This window comes from Chiloscyllium punctatum, chromosome 48 (genome assembly GCF_047496795.1).
Source record: "Chiloscyllium punctatum isolate Juve2018m chromosome 48, sChiPun1.3, whole genome shotgun sequence".
Lineage (NCBI taxonomy): Eukaryota > Metazoa > Chordata > Chondrichthyes > Orectolobiformes > Hemiscylliidae > Chiloscyllium > Chiloscyllium punctatum.
Window position 1 is genome coordinate 41904303 of NC_092786.1, and position 19818 is coordinate 41924120.

At 42.6% G+C, this 19818-nt stretch overlaps 1 protein-coding gene across 4 annotated transcripts in view; it reads right to left on the bottom strand.

Moving 5' to 3' along the window:
* Positions 1-19818, bottom strand: part of atp8b4 (ATPase phospholipid transporting 8B4) — a 245466-nt gene that overhangs the window by 83103 nt on the left and 142545 nt on the right. For all 4 annotated transcript variants that reach the window (XM_072565057.1, XM_072565058.1, XM_072565059.1 and 1 more), the window contains 3 exons: positions 19063-19135; positions 16326-16396; positions 9722-9804 (listed from right to left, as the gene is read on the bottom strand). In XM_072565057.1, the coding sequence (XP_072421158.1) occupies positions 9722-9804; positions 16326-16396; positions 19063-19135 (227 nt within the window). The remainder of the gene's footprint in view (positions 1-9721; positions 9805-16325; positions 16397-19062; positions 19136-19818) is intronic.

Here is a 19818-nt window from a genome sequence, read left to right on the forward strand (position 1 = left end):
CGAGTGAGTGTGGCAGGGGAAGATTCAATTGTGGCTTCCAAAAGGGAATTTGCAGATTTATGGGGAAAGCGAGGGGGAGTGGGGCCAGCTGAGACGCACTTGCCAAGACCAACACACCAGGGGGAATGGTCTCCCTCTGTATTGAACCCATTCTATGATTTTACATTTCCTCACCAGTAAAATGATGGCAGGTGTCATCTACCAGTTCTATCAACCAGTACTTGCTCAGCATCACCTTGTTCACTGGTGCCCACTTTGAGTTCTGCCAGGGCCACTCAGCTCCTGACGTCGTTCTAACCTTGGTTTAAACATGGACAAAAAGAGCTGAATTCCGAAGGTGAGGGAGAATGACAGCCCTTGACACCAAGGCAGCATTCAACTAAGTATGGCATCAAGGAGCCTCAGCAAAACAGGAATTAATGGGTATTGGGGGCAAACTACCTGCTGGTTGGAGTCATATCTGGCACATAGGAAGATGGTTGTGGTTATTAGGGGTCAGTCATCTTTGTTTCAGGACACCCCTGCAGGAGTTCCTCAGGATAGTGTCCCAGGCCCAAACATCTTCAGCTGCTTCATCAATGACCTTCCCTCCGTCTTAAGGTCAGAAATGGGGATGTTTGCCAATGATTGCACAATGGTCAGCACCATTCACAACTCTTCAGATACAAAGCAGTCCATATTCAAATGCAACAAGATCTTGGCAATACCCAGGCTTAGGCTGACAGGTGGCAAGTAACATTTGCCCCACACAAATGCCAGTCTGTGACCATCTCGAGTAAGAGATAAATCTAACCACTGCCCCTTCACAACCAGTAGTGTTACCAGGATTGAATCTTCCACCAACAACATCCTGGGGGTTACCATTGACCAAAATCTCAAGTGGACTTGCCCATAAACACAGTGCCTACAAGAGCCTGTCAGAGTCTAGGAATACTGCAGTGAATAATTCACCTCCTGACTCCCCAAAACCTGTCCATCACCCACAAGGCACAAGTCAGCAATGTGATGGAATACTCCCCACTTTCCTGGATGAGTGCAGCTCCAACAATAAACAAGAAGCTTGACATCATCCAGGACAAAGCAGTCCAATTGATTAACATCACATCCACAAACATTCACTCCTTCAACTATTGGTGTTCAGCAGCAGCAGAGGGCGCTACTTACAAGATGCACTGCAGAAATTCACCAAAGATCCTTAGACAATGCCTTCCAAACCATCTAGAAGGACAGGGGCAACAGATACCTGGGAACACCACCTTCAAGTTCACCTCCAAGCCACTCACCATCTTGACTTGGAAATATAACATCATCCCTTTAGTATCACTGGGTCAAAGCAATGGAATTCCCTCCCTAAGAGCATTGTGGCACAAACTACAGCATGTGGACTGCAGCACTTCAAGAAGGCAGCTTAACATCACCTTCTCAAGGGCAACTAGGGATAGGCAATAAACGCTGGCCAGCCAATGATGCCCATGGCCCATGAATAAAAAAAAAAGTTATCTTATAGTCCCATTATCATCCCATTTTTTCTTGCCGCATTCATCAGAGGCTGAGGGGTGACCTTATAGAGGTTTATAAAATCATGAGGGGCACGGTTAGGATAAATAGACAAAGTCTTTTCCCTGTGGTGGGGGAGTTTAGAACTAGAGGGCATAGGTTTAGGGTAAGGGGAAAGATATAAAAGAGACCTAAGGGGCACCTTTTTCACGCAGAAGGTGGTATATGTATGGAATGAGCTGCCAGAGGAAGTGGCGGAGGCTGGTACAATAGCAACATTTGAATAGGAAGGGTTTGGAGGGATATGGACCAGGTGCAGGCAGGTGGGACTAGATTGGGTTGGGATATTTGGTCAGCATGGGCGAGTTGGACTGAAAGGTCTGTTTCCGTGCTGTACATCTCTATGATTATGTGACCCTATTTAATCTCTTTCCGCATTTAATCCCTTTGGCCCTCTTGCTCAGCACAGAACTAGCCTTTTTGTTTTTTTGTCTCTGCCTTCTTTCTTCCCCTTACACTTGCTAGAAACCTGTTCATCTGCAATTTCTTGCAGTTCTGAGGAAACATCATCAAGCCCAAATTGTTGACCATTTTTCTCTCTCTCCACAGCCAGCTGAATATGTTCAGCATTTTCAACAGCAGATGTGCTCAACGCTGTCCACGTAAACTGTCGAACTTTTGTTATTTCACCCTAAGTGGACTGCTGAGGGTTCCAACAATTTCAGACAGCCCACCAAGAGACCTTCCCTCATTGGCTAGCTGCTATATGGTAAAAGACAAAAGTAACTACAGCCTTTGGTTGGAACCTCCCACCTACTGGGCAGAAAAAATGGTCGTCCATCTCTGCACAACAGGTCTGTACCCAAACAAAAACATTTCAAACGCTGATTTTTGAGACAGAAACAAGTAAGTGGTTAAACACACTCAAAGTTGGACCACAAATCCAACTCTGTCCACACCCTCTTGTGGCAAATAGTTTGTTCTTGTCTTACACAGATGAGTCACATTTACATGTCTGTGAAGCATTTAAGGGAGAGCATTTATTCTGTCTGTCTGCAAAGATGCAAGTATTTGATTGATGGTTATGAGGCACAATATGGTTAGAAACATTATGCGAATTTTATGGTCTGTAATTTCTACATTCCTAGCTTTGGACCAGAAAGATTTCAGTCGCTTGCTTTGCCTTTCCAGATAAGCCCTACATTCCGAATTGATGACAACATCAAGGCTGACGCTCCAGGACAATGCTAAGTGCTGTGTTGTCAGACACCTGTTTGTCTGATCTGATATTAAACAGAGGCCCTGTCTGTCCTCTCAGGATCCGATGGCACTGTTTCAATGAAGAGCACAGTAGATTTCTCTGGTGTCCTGGCCAACATTATTCCTCAATTAAAATCACCAAAACAAGTTATCTGGCCATTGCTGCAGTGAGCCAATGTGCTCTGTGCAATCTGCCACATGACAGTCTCTACAGGCTTCAAAGGTTCGTGAATGGCTCTTGGACACATGGAGGTTGTGAAAGGTGCCATATCTACCTTCAGCCTTTACTTCTCTCTTGTCTGGATGCAATTTAGTTCTCAAGAGCTCTTTCTGATTTAAGTGTTCTGTTCCTTCAGCAGGGCAATAGCATGGTTCATACAGCCTGTATTTATCTCTATTCCCAAAAGTGTCTTGAACAGAGTCTTTACAAGGAGGTCGGGACAGGATATCCATCTCAATTATTCCATTTCTCTGGACACCTACTTACATGTTACAAGATTCACAGAAAGTTACAAGAACGAATACATGTCCTAAATGGCAGATCAGCCAAGCCAGATTGTCAAAACTAACGTTACATCTTTGAAACAATCTTTTGCATGAGTGTTATGGAAGGGAATGATCAATAGAACATTCTAACAACCCTGGGCATAACCATGATAACAACTAAATTAGAAAATGTCCTTTAGTGTTTTCAACAGCTTAGACTATTCAGAACAAAATTTGTCCACTGTGCTGATGTAACATTAAAGTACAACACAAGTGGTTTTCAAAACACATACGAATACTGTGTATAGTTTCAATCTCCTTATTTAAGGAAGATATAAATCAAACTGGAGGAGATTCAGAGCAGATTTGCTCAATTTGCAAAGAGCTGGAATCTTATCAGGAAAGTACAGACAGGCTGGAATTTTTTGCACTTGAGTTTAGAAGTGTGAGGGGTGATTTGATTGATGTTTGTAAGATCCTGAATGGCCTTGACAACATAGATGTGCAGAGGATGTTTCCTCTTGTGGGTGAATCCAGAACAAGGGCCAACTGGTTTACAATCAGGAGGCCAACCTCCCAGGATAGAGATGAGGGAATTTTTTCCCCCCAAAGGAACGAGTGACTTTGGAACTCTCTGCCTCAGGAAGAGGTGAAGGTGGAGTCGTTGAATATTTTGAAGGCAGAGATAGATTGATACTCTTTCAGCAGCAGAATCTAAGGTTATCGCAGACTGGTGAATGGCAATGTGGAGTTCGGACCAAAAATGAGTCAATCGTGATTTTGTTGAACATCATGAGGGGCATCCATAGGGGAAACAGCCAAGGTCTTTTTCCTGGGGTGGGGGAGGGAAGAGTGCAAAATTAGACGTCATAGATTTAGGGTGAGAAGGGGAAAGATTCAAAAGGGACCTGAGGGGCAACTTTTTCATGCAGAGGGTGGCGCATGTATGGAATGAGCTGCCAGAGAAAGTGGTAGAGTAGAGTAGAATTGCAACATTTAAAAGGCATCTGGATGGGTATATGAATAGGAAGGGTTTAGAGGAGTATGAGCCAAATGCTGACAAATGGGACTAGGTTAATTTAGGTTAGCTGGTTGGCATAGACGACTCAGGCCAAAGGGGTCTGTTTCTTTGCTGTACAACTCTATGGCTCTGTAACAGCAGAACAACTTTCAAGGATTGGACAGCCCATTTCTGCCTCTAATTCAGATGTTTCTATGGAATAGTTGCAGTGAGTGAGCCCAGCGTGGAGGCAACATGGGCCCAGTGCAGACTGGCAGTGGTCAGTGAGTGATCCCAGTGCTTCTGCTCCGACTCCTGTACTCAATGCTCTGACCAATGAAGGAAAGCATACCAAACGTCTCCTTCACTCTCCTATCTACCTGCAACTCCATTTTCAAGGAGCTATGGACTGTATTCCAAGGTTTCTTTGTTCAGCCACACTTCTCAGGACCTTACCATTAAGTGTATAAGTCCTGTCCTGATTTGCCTTTCCAAAATGCAGCACCTCATATTTATCTAATTAAACTCCATCTGCCAATCCTCAGCCCATTGGCCCATCTTATCAAGATCCCGTTGTAATCCAAGATAACCTTCTTTGCTGTCCACTACACCTTCAATTTTGGTGTCATCTACAAACTTATTAACTATACCTCTTATGCTCACATCCAAATCATTTATATAGTTTAAGGTAGCAAGGTGACTAAGCAGCTAGCACCGCTGCCTCACAGCCACGGGGACCCAAGTTCGATTCCAGCCTCGGGCAACTGTCTGTGTGGAGTTTGCACACTCTCCCAGAGTCTGCGTGGGTCAGTCCACACATATGCAGATTAGTTGAATTGGCAATACTAAATTGCTCATAGTTTTCAGGGATGTGTAAGTTAGGTACATTAGACATGGAAATGTAGAGTAATAGGGTAGGGGAATGGGTCTGGGTGGGATACTCTTCGGAGGGTCGGTGTGGACTTGTTGGGCCAAATGGCCTGCTTCCACAGTGAAGGGAATCTATGATTCATGTCCACTGTGATGGAGGCAGATTTGGGTTCCTGGCAGCATCTATGTCCAGCGCAGATTCATGGAGGCAGCGGCAGAAGCGAGTTTGTGCCCTGTACGAGACCCAGAGGCATTGGCAGCATGGACAAGGTGGGCCCAAAACGCAGTCCTGGCAATGGTAAAAACAATGGCTGCAGATGCTGGAAACCAGATTCTGGATTAGTGGTGCTGGAAAAGCACAGCAGTTCAGGCAGCATCCGAGGAGCAGTACAATCGACGTTTCAGGCAAAAGCCCTTCATCAGGAATACCTGTGTTTTTCCAGTGCCACATTTTTTTAACTCTAACAAAACACACGTGACAATAAATATTAATGATAATATATATTTGTCCAGAAAATCAATCATCAGTAATTTTAAAAACCCTAAAATTAAGCACTTTCTGTTCATGAAGTCTAATGAACAAAAAACTTGTGTGTGTGTGTGTGTGTGTGCGTGTGTGTGAGTGAGAGTGAGAGAGAAAGTGTGTGTGTGTATATGCAAACAGAGTTCGGTATCCATCAAAATCTACCCATGAATAACTTATTTTCCAAGTATTAGGTTCAGCCTAGATGTGGCAGAAATTCATTTAATAAAGATGGATGTTTGCTACATTGAACAGCCTGCTCACAAATGCCCATCCTCAGGATTTGCAGTTTTCAAAGCTCCTTTTTCCTCCAATTTCATTGAGCATCATTAATTATAGGGAAAATCCCTATTGAATAGGGAGTTTTGGTTCACTTGATTTTCGAGTTAAAAATTCACTGCATAGCTCATGAAGCAACCATCTCAATCATCTTTATAATTACGTTGAATGTACAGGAAAGGAGAATACATTTGCTTTCTGTTTTAGTTTTGAACAGTGTGAGCTTCTCATCAGAGAGACTCCTCCTATTCATGTACAAATCAAAATTAGATTTTTGTGCCAACAATGCTGACATGTTAAACTCAAGTATGCTTGAGCCAGGATTATTGTCAAATCCTTCTTAATTAACTTTTGTAGGGAATGGAGCTAAATATGTCTGCCTGTTATCTGTTTTTATTGTTAATTTTATTCAGTCTACTTATATACTGGAGTTTTCACTCTGGGAGTAATTGCACAAACCATCTCTTCACTCGTAGGGATAAGGATTGTAACCTGACACATTGTGGAAGGGAACAGTGGACAGCAGGACCCCAGCATAATTTATTGTGCTTGGAGGCTGAAGCTTGAGATTAATTAGATATGCAGGACAATATTCTGGCTACTCAGCGTGAACTCAAATGTTAAGAGAGAAATTGAATATGCTGCTGAAGCCATTTTAAAGGATACAGCAACAAAGTGGGTTTCACTTGCTGAGCAGCTTGCCAGAAGCTAATTTGTCTTTTGGGATTAGTTTCAGTACAAATCTTAGCCATTCAAAGCCAGTGACCCAGGTAATTGCAATGGTAATCAGGTTAAGGGTCAATAGTCAAGAGAAGAACTTAAAATATTTCATACTTGATGAATCTTCACATTCCTATGCGGAAATCTGCAATTAGAGTCTGCAACTATCAAAAATACAATTGGTTGACCACAGACTAAGAGGAAATCCGAGCAAAATGGCAAACAATCCTAAAAGTCTGCAAGAATGACAAATCTCAGACAAACTCAACATCATTCCATTTTAATGATGTAAAGACTTTTAATCAGTTGAAATCATTTGTTTGCATTCACACACTACAAAATTGATTGGGTTCTGATCTTATTGGCTATTGTCACAACTGGGCAAATTAGGAATAACAGCAGGCCATTCGGCCCCTCAGACCTGCTCCTTCATCCCACAAGATGGTGGCTGTTGTGATTGTGGCCACAACGCACTTCCCTAGCTAACTCTGATAAACAAGGTGGGGGGGCAAAGGTTATCAAGAATCTATCTGCCTCAACTTTGAAAATATTCAATGACTCTGGTACCACCAATTTGAAGAGAGTTCACAGATTTGTGACGTTCTGAAAGAAGAAATATTCCCTATATCTTCCCTAAGGGGGGGTCACTTTGTTTTTAAACTGTATCCCCTTGTTCTAATCTCTCCTCCAAGAGGAAGCCTTCCACTCTATTAAATCCCCTTAGCATTTTATATATTTGACAAGATCATCTTTCATTCATCTAAACTCCAATGGAGACGAAAGTGAGGACTACAGAACCTGGAAAGTCAGAGTTGAAAAGGGTGGTGCTAGAAAAACACAGCAGGTCAGGCAGCATCCGAGCAGCAGGAGAGTTGAATTTTTGGGCATAAACCCTTCATTCCTCACAAAGAGCTTATTTTTGACCCTAAACTCCAGTGAATACAAGCCTAATTGTCCAACTTTCCTCTTAAGAGATCCTCTTTACCTCAAAAATGAGTCAAGTGAATCTCCTCTGAACTGTTTCTAATACAATTGCTTCCCTATTCTTAAATTAGAGTACAAAACTAGATGCATTGCTCCAGACATCATCTTGCTAATGCCCTGTCAAATTGGAGTAACGTATCCCTACTTTTGTAGTCCGTATTTGAATTGTGGCCCCCACCCAGTAAAAGTGCTGAATCCCACCATCTTCACCTGATTCCCTACAGACATTCTGTCCAACCTTAGAAACGGGGATGTTCATTGATAATTGCACAATATTAAGTAGCATTCATCTCAGCTCAGATCCTGAAGCAGTCTGTGCCAGCATGCAACAAGGCCTGGACAACATTCACATCTGGGATGTCGCATGTTTGTTTTAACTGCCAAGTGATGACCATCTCCAAAGGAGAGAGAACCTAACATGTTCAAAAGCATTAAGCATTACTATTTGCTGAATTCCCCAGCATCAACATCCCAGGATATGACTTCCCAAACTATGGGTCAATCTTCAGTTGAGATTCTGAAGTTGCAAGCTCTGAGACAACAGGGCTTCCGATGTCGTCTCCATCTTCCACTAACACTTGTAAAATAATATCTTTCCTCCCTGCAGACCCACAGTTACATAGTTCTCCCTGTTGGGTTATTTAAACTTTCAGGTTTACAATGGGGTTACGTTGGAAAAAAGATCGGGAAGCTCTGTCCTAGGGATGACTATTGAGTAGAGACTATAAATCAGCCATGTACATATTGTGGTTACCAATATTTACATGGCTGGTTTACAGGGTGGCATGGTGGCTCAGTGGTTAGCACTACTGCCTCACAGCGCCAGGGGTCCCAAGTTCGATTCCAGCCTTGGGTGACTGTCTGTGTGGAGTTTGCACACTCTCCGGTTTCCCCCCACAGTCCAAAGATGTGAATTGGCCATGCTAAATTGCCCATAGTGTTAGGTGCATTAGTCAGACAGAAATGGGTCTGGGTCTGGGTGGGTTACTCTTCGGAGGGTCGGTGTGGACTGGTTGGGCTGAAGGGCCTGTTTCCACACTGTAGAGAATCTAATCTAATCAGAACAAGGTCAGATTCTAAAATGAGTGACTGATCTCCTGACTCCCTACGGCCTGGATAGGCTCACTCTCTGCTGAGCCCCAGTCTGGGCCTTGATGGATGACTGCTTCAGTCAGAAGCTGGACAGGTCAAAGCCACCTACTTGAATGGGGCCCCATTCCACATTCCTTCAATTAGACACTAACTTCACCCAAACACCAGCACATTAAGGCTCACTGTGACTATGGCTGCATTTGTACCATGTGCAGAATATGCTACAGAAACGTACCCAGCCTTTTTTGTGACAACATCTCCAACCTGTTACTTCCACCATCTAGAAGGACAAGGGCAGCAAATGCATGGGAACACCAATATCTGCAAAATCCTCCAAGCCACACACACCATCCGGCCTTGGAATTATAATCCCGGTTTCTTCAGTGTCACTGGATCAAAATCCTGGAACTCCCTACGGGTGTACCTAAACCCCATGCGCTGCAGTGATTCAAGAAGCCAGCTCACCATGGGTCTTCTGAAGGGCAACTAGGGATGGGCAATAAATGCTGACCTCGCCACCTTTCACAAAAATAACGTTAAAAAATGTAATTAAAAACAAGGAAATTGAAAGGAGATGCAAAGCATGAAACTGACATGATGAATGTAATCTTCAGTATCACCTCCCCCGTTCATTTACAGTGTCATTTCCATGCCTGAAACCTGAAACACACACACACACACACACATACATTTGGCAGATTTTGTGTGGGAGCATAATGATGTTGTTGCTGATCTAATGATTTAAGTGCACACTGTTCAAGTGGCAAGTATCAGCATGGAAAAGATTGGTGTATGAACTTGGCGTGTTGCAGCAGACCACAGAAAACAATGCTGTTCATTTTCTGCAATGACACTGAATGAATTTGGTGAGGCCGTTTCGGATTTCCAATCCGCCCTTATTCCCTGGGACTGACTTCATGGAACTCTCCTGGTGTTGGAACCCACTCCCTTTTGAATGCCATTCCCTGGTGACTTTACTTAGTGAAACTAGTAGAAGAAATTAAACTCACCATTAAATTCTGCCAACCTACACATATCTGCACCAAGCTCTGAAGTTACGGGCAGTGCTTGTCGAACTTTCAAGTTGGTTTCTCTGTTAGAAGAAGTCAGAAGAATATAGTGTTGTCATCACACACAAAACATTCACAGGAACACTTACATGGGTTTCAATGTTTTAATAACTCAGGTAAAAATGTTGCAAATAATTCATATTTCTAATAAAAGGAGATCTTGAAGAAGTGATGTGCACCATACATGTCAAATTCCATCTTATAATTAGTTTCTTCCAAACAATGAAGCAAATTTGTTGCTTTCAAATTAAGCATTTCTAAAGACACATTACAAATGTGAACACATGGACATTATTCCTCACCCAGCATGTAGCTGGTGATATTTATAGATACTTTCTAATCAACCAGTTTGGAAGTGTTATTACACATCTCTGAAGCAGGTGGGACTTGAACAAGGCCTCCTGACTCAGGGGTAGGGACAATACCACCATACAACCAGAATTGAGTACAAAACATCTTGGTCTTTGAAGGGTTAGAATTTCTATAAGAAAGCTACATTCTACACATCTTACATAACGCTGCCCCATAATCGTCATCCTCAATCAATATTTACATTGTAAAAAAATACTTTAAACTGCATTGATCCTGGAGCTCACTCTTGCCCTGAGTCAGAGGTTGTGAGTTCAAGACCCTCGTCAGTGTCTTGGGCACAGAAACCAAGCCTGACACTTCAGTAGAGATCACATTAAACTGTGGATCTCTCTGCCCTTTGTAATGCAGTAAAACAACTTATTTTCATATTATGCCTATGGCATGATGAAACTGTGGAGACAAGCCAGTGGTTATAACTAAAGGAGGGAAGCTGGTGCAGAGTATCTTAGGGCTCAAGGAGATGGCAGAGATAAGGAGGGGGTAAGGCCATGGAGGGGTTTACAAAGACGGAGCTGCTTGAATGGGAGTCAATGAGATGAGCAAATTCAGGAGTGACAGGTGAAGGGGGCTTGTTGCAGGTTCAGACACAGTCTGAATGTTTGAATGACCTCAAGTTTAGGTAAGATATAACGTGGGAAATAATTGAATCTCAGAGGCAACAAGGACATGAATGAGGGTTGCTCAGTTGAGTTACGACAAGTTTGGAGCTGGATGGTCTAACTGAAGGTGAAAATAGACAGTTGATTACTGAAACGTGAGGACTGAAGTTCACCTTGAGATCAAATGTGACTGTTTTACAAACACTAGACTTCAGAAGATGGTTATGTTTGAATTGTCTCCTTTAATTTGAGGTAAAATGGAGTCATGTGGAAAGCAGAATGTGACCTTATCCTAAATCTTTCCAGAGACAAGCCTGTGTGATCTGCTTGATGTGGAGGCAGAAACTCAAATCAAATTTTATTCCAGGTTAGATGCAGATTTTTAAATCTGACACAAGGTGGTAGCTGGTCCTGCTGCTGCTGAAACTTTAAAGAGCCAAGAGATTTGTGAAACGAGGTTCCATAACGGATGCTGCTGGCCATACAGGAGAAAAAAGGGTTTCTTTTTGCATTAACTACCAGAGTGTTGGTGAAGACAATTCCCAATTCAAAGAAACAAACATAATGAAGAGTTACAGCCACAAAATTACTACAACTAGAATCAGAGTGTGCAAACAGGCTATTTGGCCCACTGAGTTGCACCAACCCTCCAAAGAGCATCCCACCTAGACCCTGCCACTGTCCCCTGTAACCCTGCATCTCCCGTGGCTAATCCGCCTAGTCTGTGCATCCCTGGACACTTGAAGGCAATTTAGCATCACCAATCCACCTAACCTGCACATCTTTGGAATGTGGGAGGAAACCCATGCAGGCATGGGGTGAACATGCAAATTCCACAGAGGCAGCACCCAAAGCTGGAATCAAACCCAGGCTCCTGGCACTGTGAGGTAACAGTGCTATCCACTGAGTCCCGTGCCACCCTTGAAATCCATTTGAGAGCTCATCCAAAAGATTGAATGGAAAATCTTTGTTTAAAAGGTACTGGAGATTCACTCCAGTGGGACAGTGTAAGAGGATTCTAATAAAGCTGGGAGGAGTTAGGGACTTTAAACCGAAGACCATATTTCTGCTGAAAGTCCAGCGAAAAGTATAAATATGACGTGAGGATTTTGGTTCTGTTAATTGGGGCAGCATAGTGGCTCAGTGGTTAGCACTGCTGCTTCACAGCACCAGGGTCCCAGGTTCGATTCTAGCCTTGGGCAACACTCTGTGTGTGGAGTTTACACATTCTCCCCGCGTCTATGTGGATTTCCTCCCACAGTCCAAAGATGTACAGGTTAGGTGAATTGGCCATGCTAAATTGCCCATAGTGCTAAGTGCATTGGTCAGAGGGAAATGGGTTGGGGTGGGTACTCTTCGGTGTGGACTGGTTGGGCCAAAGGGCCTGTTTCCACACTGTAGGGAATCTAATCTAATAGGATATTAGAGAGTACCTGCTTTATTGTTTACTTTGTTCATTACCTGTTAAGAAATGTCTAGCTATTGTTATTTTTGTTTCAGTAAACATTGCAAAATGTGGAATATTGTTATGAAATCCTTTGCTTCATATTACTTTTAAATTCATATCACTTCCTAAAGGTTATTGGTCTCCATGGATTGCAACAATGACACCAAGGATTGCAAAGAGACCAGCTTAATATCTCAGACTGTTGCCAGGATGAGAGATGGTGTCAGCACGTAAGAAACAGAGTTTGGAATGAGGATCGAAAACAATGACTCCAGACTTCCTAGTATTTAACCCGAGAACATTTCTGCTCATACGGGACTCAATGCTGGACAAGTAGTCTGATAGCAACAATGGAGGTGACAAAGGAGGTGGTCGTGAGAAGGAGCACACTTAATAATTTTGTATTGGAGCAGCCTAATACTCAACTTTCAGCCCTCAAACAACATCCACTAACACTGTGCTGTTTCTGGGAACCTGCAATGCACAGCTATACTTCTTACACTTATACACTTCAGAGGTACTTTATTAGCCTGAGGACATTAGAGATGCTATATAAATACAGTCTCTGTCATAGTTTCCCTATTAATGCTCAGATTTCTGACTTGTTTTGATGTTCAAGTGATCTAACTCTCTCACCTGTTGAAACAGTGAAAGCAATTTTCAAATGGTGATTGCAACAACCAGTTACAGTCACTAGGTGGCTCCACTTTACAAGTGCTGGTCTCATGAGCACTTAGATCTAATCGTTGTATAACGGACATGATCAGCTTGTACAGTAACCAGCTGTAAATGTGGCTTTGCCTTGAAGTATGTGTGGCTTAGTGGTATTATTGCTGAACTATTCATCCACAAACTCAGCGAATGTTCTGCGAACCTGGGTTCGAATCTTGTCACGCCAGGTTGTAAAATCAAAGCAAGAATCTGGAATTGCCAATCTACTGATGACCACGAAACTATTGCTGCCAAAACTCATGCGGCTCACTAATGTCCTTCAGGGAAGGAAATCTGTCATCTTAACCTGATCTGGCCTACATGTGACTCCAGACCCACGGCAATGTGATTGCCTCTCATCTGACCTTTGAATTGGCCGAGTAAGCTGCTTGGTTCAAGGGCAGCTAGGGATGGGCAACAAATACTGGTTCTGCAGCGAGGCCCATACCCCACGGAATGGTTTAAATAAAGGTCAAACAAAACTTTAAAAACGTGTAGCTGATGAAAAGTGACGTGCCAGCAAGGGAAGGAAATATTACAGGAAAACTGGGGCACCAACCAACACGTGAAAATCCAATGCCGTAACGGCCAACTTGGAGATCAAAGAAACATTGAAACTAGCAGCAGGAGCAGGAGCCTGCTCTGCCATTCAATGTGATCATGACTCAATAACCTGTTCACACTTTCTCTCCATACCATTTCCTTCAGCCTTAACAACTATATTGATTAGATTCCTGAAAGTGTGGAAACAGGCCCTTTAGCCCAACAAGTCCACACTGACCCTCCGAAGAGTAACCCACCCAGACCCATTTCCCTCTGACTAATGCACCTAACACTACGGGCAATTTAGCCTGGCCAATTCACCTGACCTGCACATCTTTGTGATGTGGGAGGAAACGAGAGCACCTGGAGAAAACCCACACAGATGCAGGGAGAATGTGTAAACTCCACACAGTCAGTCTGCCGAGACTGGAATCGAACCTGGGACCTTGGTGCTATGAGGCAGCAGTGCTAACCACTGAGCCACCATGCCGCCCCATCTAACACCTTCTCAAAAATCTGCAATATATTTTGGCCTCAGCAGCTTTTTGTGACAGAGAATTCCACAGTCTGGAATAAAGATTTTTCTAGGGAAAGAAATTTCTCCTCACCACAGTCTCAAATGGCCTACCCTGTATCCTTAGGCTAGGGCCCCTGGTTCTGGGTCCTCCAATCATTGGGAACATCTATCCAGAGTCTATCCTGTCTGGAATCTGCCCAGATCTGTACCAAGGATGACAGACCATTTAAAGATCATCTGCAAAGATTATTCTACATAGACAGCAGTAAAAACTGCTGGTACTAGCAAGGGTTGAATAAAGGAGGATGTTTAAGGTGTGATTCTGGTAAGGATCATCAAGTTAATTCTGAAGAAAATCAGTTCTGAGGAAGAGTCATTGGCTCCAAAATTTAACCCTGATTTCTCTCCACAGATGCTGCCAGACCTGCTGAGATTTTCCAGCAATTTCTGTTTTTGTTTCCAATTTCTAGCATCTGCAGTTCTTCTGGTTTTTTTATCACGTTAATTCTGCATGGTTTGATGCACTTAAAATGCTCAGGTAGGGTGAAGGAGAGAAGGCATTTTGACATATGGGATGAGTCAGTCGGAGCTGTTACATCAAACACCATGGAGGAAGAATTTTCTGTGCAATCAAATTCCTCTTCAGTTAAAAATCTGATTATTCCTTTTAATTGAGAACAGAAATAAAATATTCAAATACCTTTCTCTCCAGTCTCATTTTACATCTGGGATATATTTCATACTTTAAAATAAATAGCTCCTCTCCCAGATACTTTCTTTTTGGTCTTGCTCACCTTCCCCTAATTGCAGCACAGAATATTATTATTTATTACAGCAACATTTCTATGAAGGACCCATCCCTCATTGTATATTCTGAGGTCGATATGGTGTGTGTCAACTTTCCAATTAGATTTGTCTTCTCAGAGATTTTTTTTCAAATCTCAGTGAAGTATGAAACAATGAAAAGGCTTGTCCCTTTTCACAATGGCCTTTCTCAAGATGTGCATCGCATATGTACCTTTTCTGTAAAGTTATACCTTTAATGCTAAAACGTATCAACTAATCTATGCACCTTAAGATTCCACTAACAGCAATGTGATCACAGCCAGATAATCTGCTGTAGGTGATGATGGTGGAGGGATACACTTTGGCCAGAACCCTGGGTGTACTTGGTATCATGGTTTGCTTTGTATCCAGATGAAGGAAGCAGTCGGAACCTCAGTTTAAACACCTCACTTGAACAAAACCACCACCGACAGCGTTGTACTGCCTTGGTCTTGCACTAGAGTATTGCTACTCACATCTTCGCAGCGGGACTTGAGCTCACATCCTTCTGATTCAGAGCTGTGTGGATTTGCCACTGAGTCATCACCAGTACTGAATTTTAAGTGAACTGTTGCAGTGGACAAATAAGTTTATAGCTAGTGGAATCAAATAGAAGTGCTTTGGGATTTGGGAATAAGAGTACTTCTCAGTGCAAATCTGGAGATCATGTGTTTGACTCAGAACCAGCATGATTTCCGCTCACATCAGTCATTGTGTTGGTTTCACCAACAGTGAATGGGGCAGGAAATAGAATGCCAGCTAAAGCAGGCTTTTTGTAAAAACAAATTCTGAACAAATAGGCAGACTATTTCCCACATACAGCTCTTGATGGTCTCATAACCCACTGCAGATCACTAAACATCCATGGCCTAGACAACACCAATTCTCATAGATGGAGGAAAACATACTGGGGCTTGAAATGTGTTATATGTGTAGCTTGCCTTGAAGAGAGTTCACCTTTAAAGACTATGTGTGAAATTTGTACACAATGCTGTGACCCTGTCATGCAGATCGTCTGCTGTGGATTTGTAAACTGCACACACAGAAGTCAGTTGGTTGGCACTCACGTTTGCTTCATAACTTAAAATGTATTTTATTGCTTCAAATAAACCAACACAAAGTTAATCGCTCCCCAATGACCAATTGATTATTAGACTATTAACTCTGACAAGGTGACAGTGTGAATTTCCTCTGTGCTGGAGGAAGAGTGGAATTGTAGATGCTTTCTTTAAAAAGGGGTTTACAACAGATGCCTCATTAAGGGAATGTTGTCATCAGCTTGACTTTCACATATTGACGGAGAAGGGTTGGGCTCTGGGTGAGGAGAGAACAAACTCACCTTGTTTGTTAAAGTTGTATAAAAACGCAACATTGTAAGCGGTGGAATATCTACCGGTTTCAAGGCTGTGTTCCAGTTTAGCGATTTCACCAAGCATTGAATTGCTTACCATCTCTACTTAACAGATTCAGTTTAGTTTGCAACTTAAACTGATTTTGCTGGATTGGCCATAGCTCCCCTCAAACACTTACCCATCAAGCTCTGCTGTCTCAACATAACCAAGACCATGTGGTTCGCTACTTGACAGCAGCAACAGATCAGCCTGAAAGATAACGTAACAAGTCAAGGTTAAGAAACTATATGAAGTGAAATCATATTTAATCAAGACACAGTGGATTAGCATTCTGAACCTGCAACATGGCTTCCACATACATTTAAGAACATAAGAAATAGGAGTTAGAATTGATTACAAAGTTCCTCCAGTCTTTTTGGCTATTCAATATGATTATAATTGATTGTCAGGTCTCAGTTCCACTTTCTTGCCTGCTTCTCAAATCCACTGATTCCCTGAGAAACTGTCTGTCTCAGTCTTAAACACAATGGAGCATCCACAACACTGCAAAGATTTGCAGCACTCCTCAATGAGGGAAATTCTCTGCTCAGTCCTAAAAGATCGGACCCTTAGCCTGAGTCTGTGTCCTGAATTTCAAAATTCCCCAGCCAGGGGAAAGCTACCTCAGTGGCTACCATACCAGGCTCCTGTAGAATCTTGTGACTTCAGCGCGATTACTTCTCATTCCTCTGCACTCCAGAAACAGCATCAGTCAAAATTACACAGCCCTTCATTACAGGACAACCTTCTCATCCCACAACTCATCTGGGGAACTTTCAAATCATTGCCTCCAACACAAGTTTTACCTCTCTGGCATAAGGAGGCTGAAAGTGGCGCAGTTTCCAGGTATAGGGTCACCAAAATTGCATTAATTTTTCATTCATAAAAATGGGCAGCAAATTCCTCAAACTAAGTGACAAAAGTGAAGAGAAAGTTGTAGCAATTGCTGGAGGACTTCTCTAAAATTTGAAAGAATAATCATAAGGTTTCCTCATCAAGCATGGGAACGCGAGATACTGGCTGACCAGTATTAAAGCATGGAAGGAATTTATGGATTAAACTCACTCTCAGAATTTGGAGAGGGTGAGATGCAGGGGAGCAGTAGGGGCCGGGCTTGAACATGGAACAAAGACAGAACAAACTTATTGAAAAAAACTGTCAGTAATCCAGGAATTACAGAATTGAACAAGGTTAATCGACAGAAATGACCTTTCCCCATTCAATTCACTGATGGCAAAGTACAACAATAGTTTAAGATCCAATGTACTTCTTCCTTCAAATCGTTCTCCTTTTTTGATTTAATGAGCAGTACTGTATTTTATTGCAAAAATGCTGTGTGGGGAAATTAGATCTATTTCTGGGAAATGCGTAGAAGCATGGCGTTTGATAGGAGTGTAGAGAAAGTTTTAGGTTTTTTTAGTGTATGGATGTGAAGTTGCAGATTATGGAGGTGGTAATGGGTTAGTGGGCATTGTGTGGGGCGGGGGGGGGGAGAAAAGGGAGGAGCTTTGAAAAAAGGAAGCTGAAAAGTTACAAGATTGACAGAGAGGCTGAAAGCAATCAATGTCATCAGAGGGCAGTATGGGTAGGAGGAGACCAACTGGATTCTCTACGTAAGCGTTTACATTATTCAGTACATTTCACTTTGCTATATTGAAGAGTCAGGCAAATCAGCTAGTGTCGTATACCAGGACTAGGAACCAGAGGGGCTGCTGGGACAGTGTGTCACACACAATTAATAAAATAGATGAAAGGAGTTTTGCTAAACATAGAAACTATTCACACAACAGAGAAGTGAGAGAGAAAGCAAGAAATATAGCCATGAATTGTGTAAACACATTTTGTTGTGTGATGGTGAATTTAGTAATCAATTGTTTCTGAATGTCAGGAATATTTTCCAACATATTACTGCTCTCCATGTGAAAATGGACCTCTGTTTAAAGGGGTCCATCCCCTTTGGATTGGATGCCTATTTATGGAAATGGGCTATTCCCGGAGTTTAGTTGATATTTGATCAGGAATTTAGAAAGTTTGAATGCAGTTTTAGTTTACAGCTTAGAAACCCTCAGCAATTTAAAAATGCTTCCCATCAGCAATAAAGCATGACAACTGCACACATAAATATAGCCTGCATGCCTTATTCTCAGCACTCAACCTTCTGGGGACAGCGTCAGTGCACAATACAGAGTTGAATTCTATAAGGAAGTAGAGGTACATACTGTTTTAATACTACAAAATAATTTGTTCTGAAATAATTACATTTCACTTTAAAGTGACTTTGATCAAACACTATTCAAAATCACAATCCCATTTTGTAATGACCAAGTAACAGAAGGAGCTGAATCCCAGTTTAGATTAGACTAGATTCCCTACAGTGTGGAAACAGGCCCTTCAGCTCAACGAGTCCACACCGACCCTCCGAAGAGCAACCGTCCCAGACCCATTCCCCTACATTTACCCCTGACTAATGCACCTAACACTACGGGCAATTTAGCACGGTCAGTTCACCTAACCTGCACATCTTTAGACTGTGGGAGGAAACCGGAGCACCCAGAGGAAACCCACGCAGACAGTTGCCCGAGGCGGGAATCGAACCCGGATCCCTGGCGCTGTGAGGCAGCAGTGCTAACCACTGAACCACCGTGCCACCCAATTCATGTATGGTCATGGCTTTTACAGACTGCAAGAAGAGTTGACACATATATAGTACATATAATTGGGGCACAGCTTTTATTACAAAGAGACTGAGGCTGTTCAAGGAGAACACACAATGCCACATTCATAGTTTAGTTAGGGATAGGCAATAAATAGTCAGGCAGATTACCTCAATCCAGAGGACAAATGCATAAGTAATTAAGATTTTAACAAGCACTTACAGCCACAAACTGATTGTTTTCCAATTTGATTACGTCTCCTACCCGGACATTCATCCATTTCTCATTCTGTAGCCTGGTTAAAAACATGCAGAACATGTTACAATTGTCCCCCAAACATCTTGTCGCTTCTTTAGATTACACACACTGTAGAGAACATACCAATCATTAAAAAGCCTTGCTTCTTTCCAATCCTCCACGTGTCTATGCAACGAATGTGTTCTCCTGACTTTATGGCCATGAGAGTGCGTTAGTTGGGAACTGGGAAACTGACTCTTTTTCTATTTCTTGTAACCAGCTTCAGCAAAGAACCTTCACAAGTTGGCAATATCATTCGTATATCCTCCTGTACTGCCTTATATTGAGAAAGAGAACCATTGGGTGTCCTAGTGGCATCTTCTTTGTGTAAAACTTTGTGTTCAAAGTGAGCTTCCATGCCAGAAAATGGAAATCCTGGAAGCCAGGGCAGGATTCTCCCAGCATTCTCCACACCCCACATTCAGGCTCAAACAGATGTTAGAAGCCCACATATGGAGTAGCCACTCTCCATCTAAAAGCAAGCTCATCATCCACTCAAGGGCAGGGGGTGGCTGATGAAGCCAGTGAGAGGGTTTCCAGTTTAAAAGAAACGTCAGGCTGCAATGTGAGCTAAGTAAGGGAGATGAAGCTTAAACGTGGTGATGTCTTCTCTCCAATGATTCTTTATCCAAAGCTTTTTTTTTAAGAATTAGAAAGCCTAGTATGGAAACAGGCCTTTTG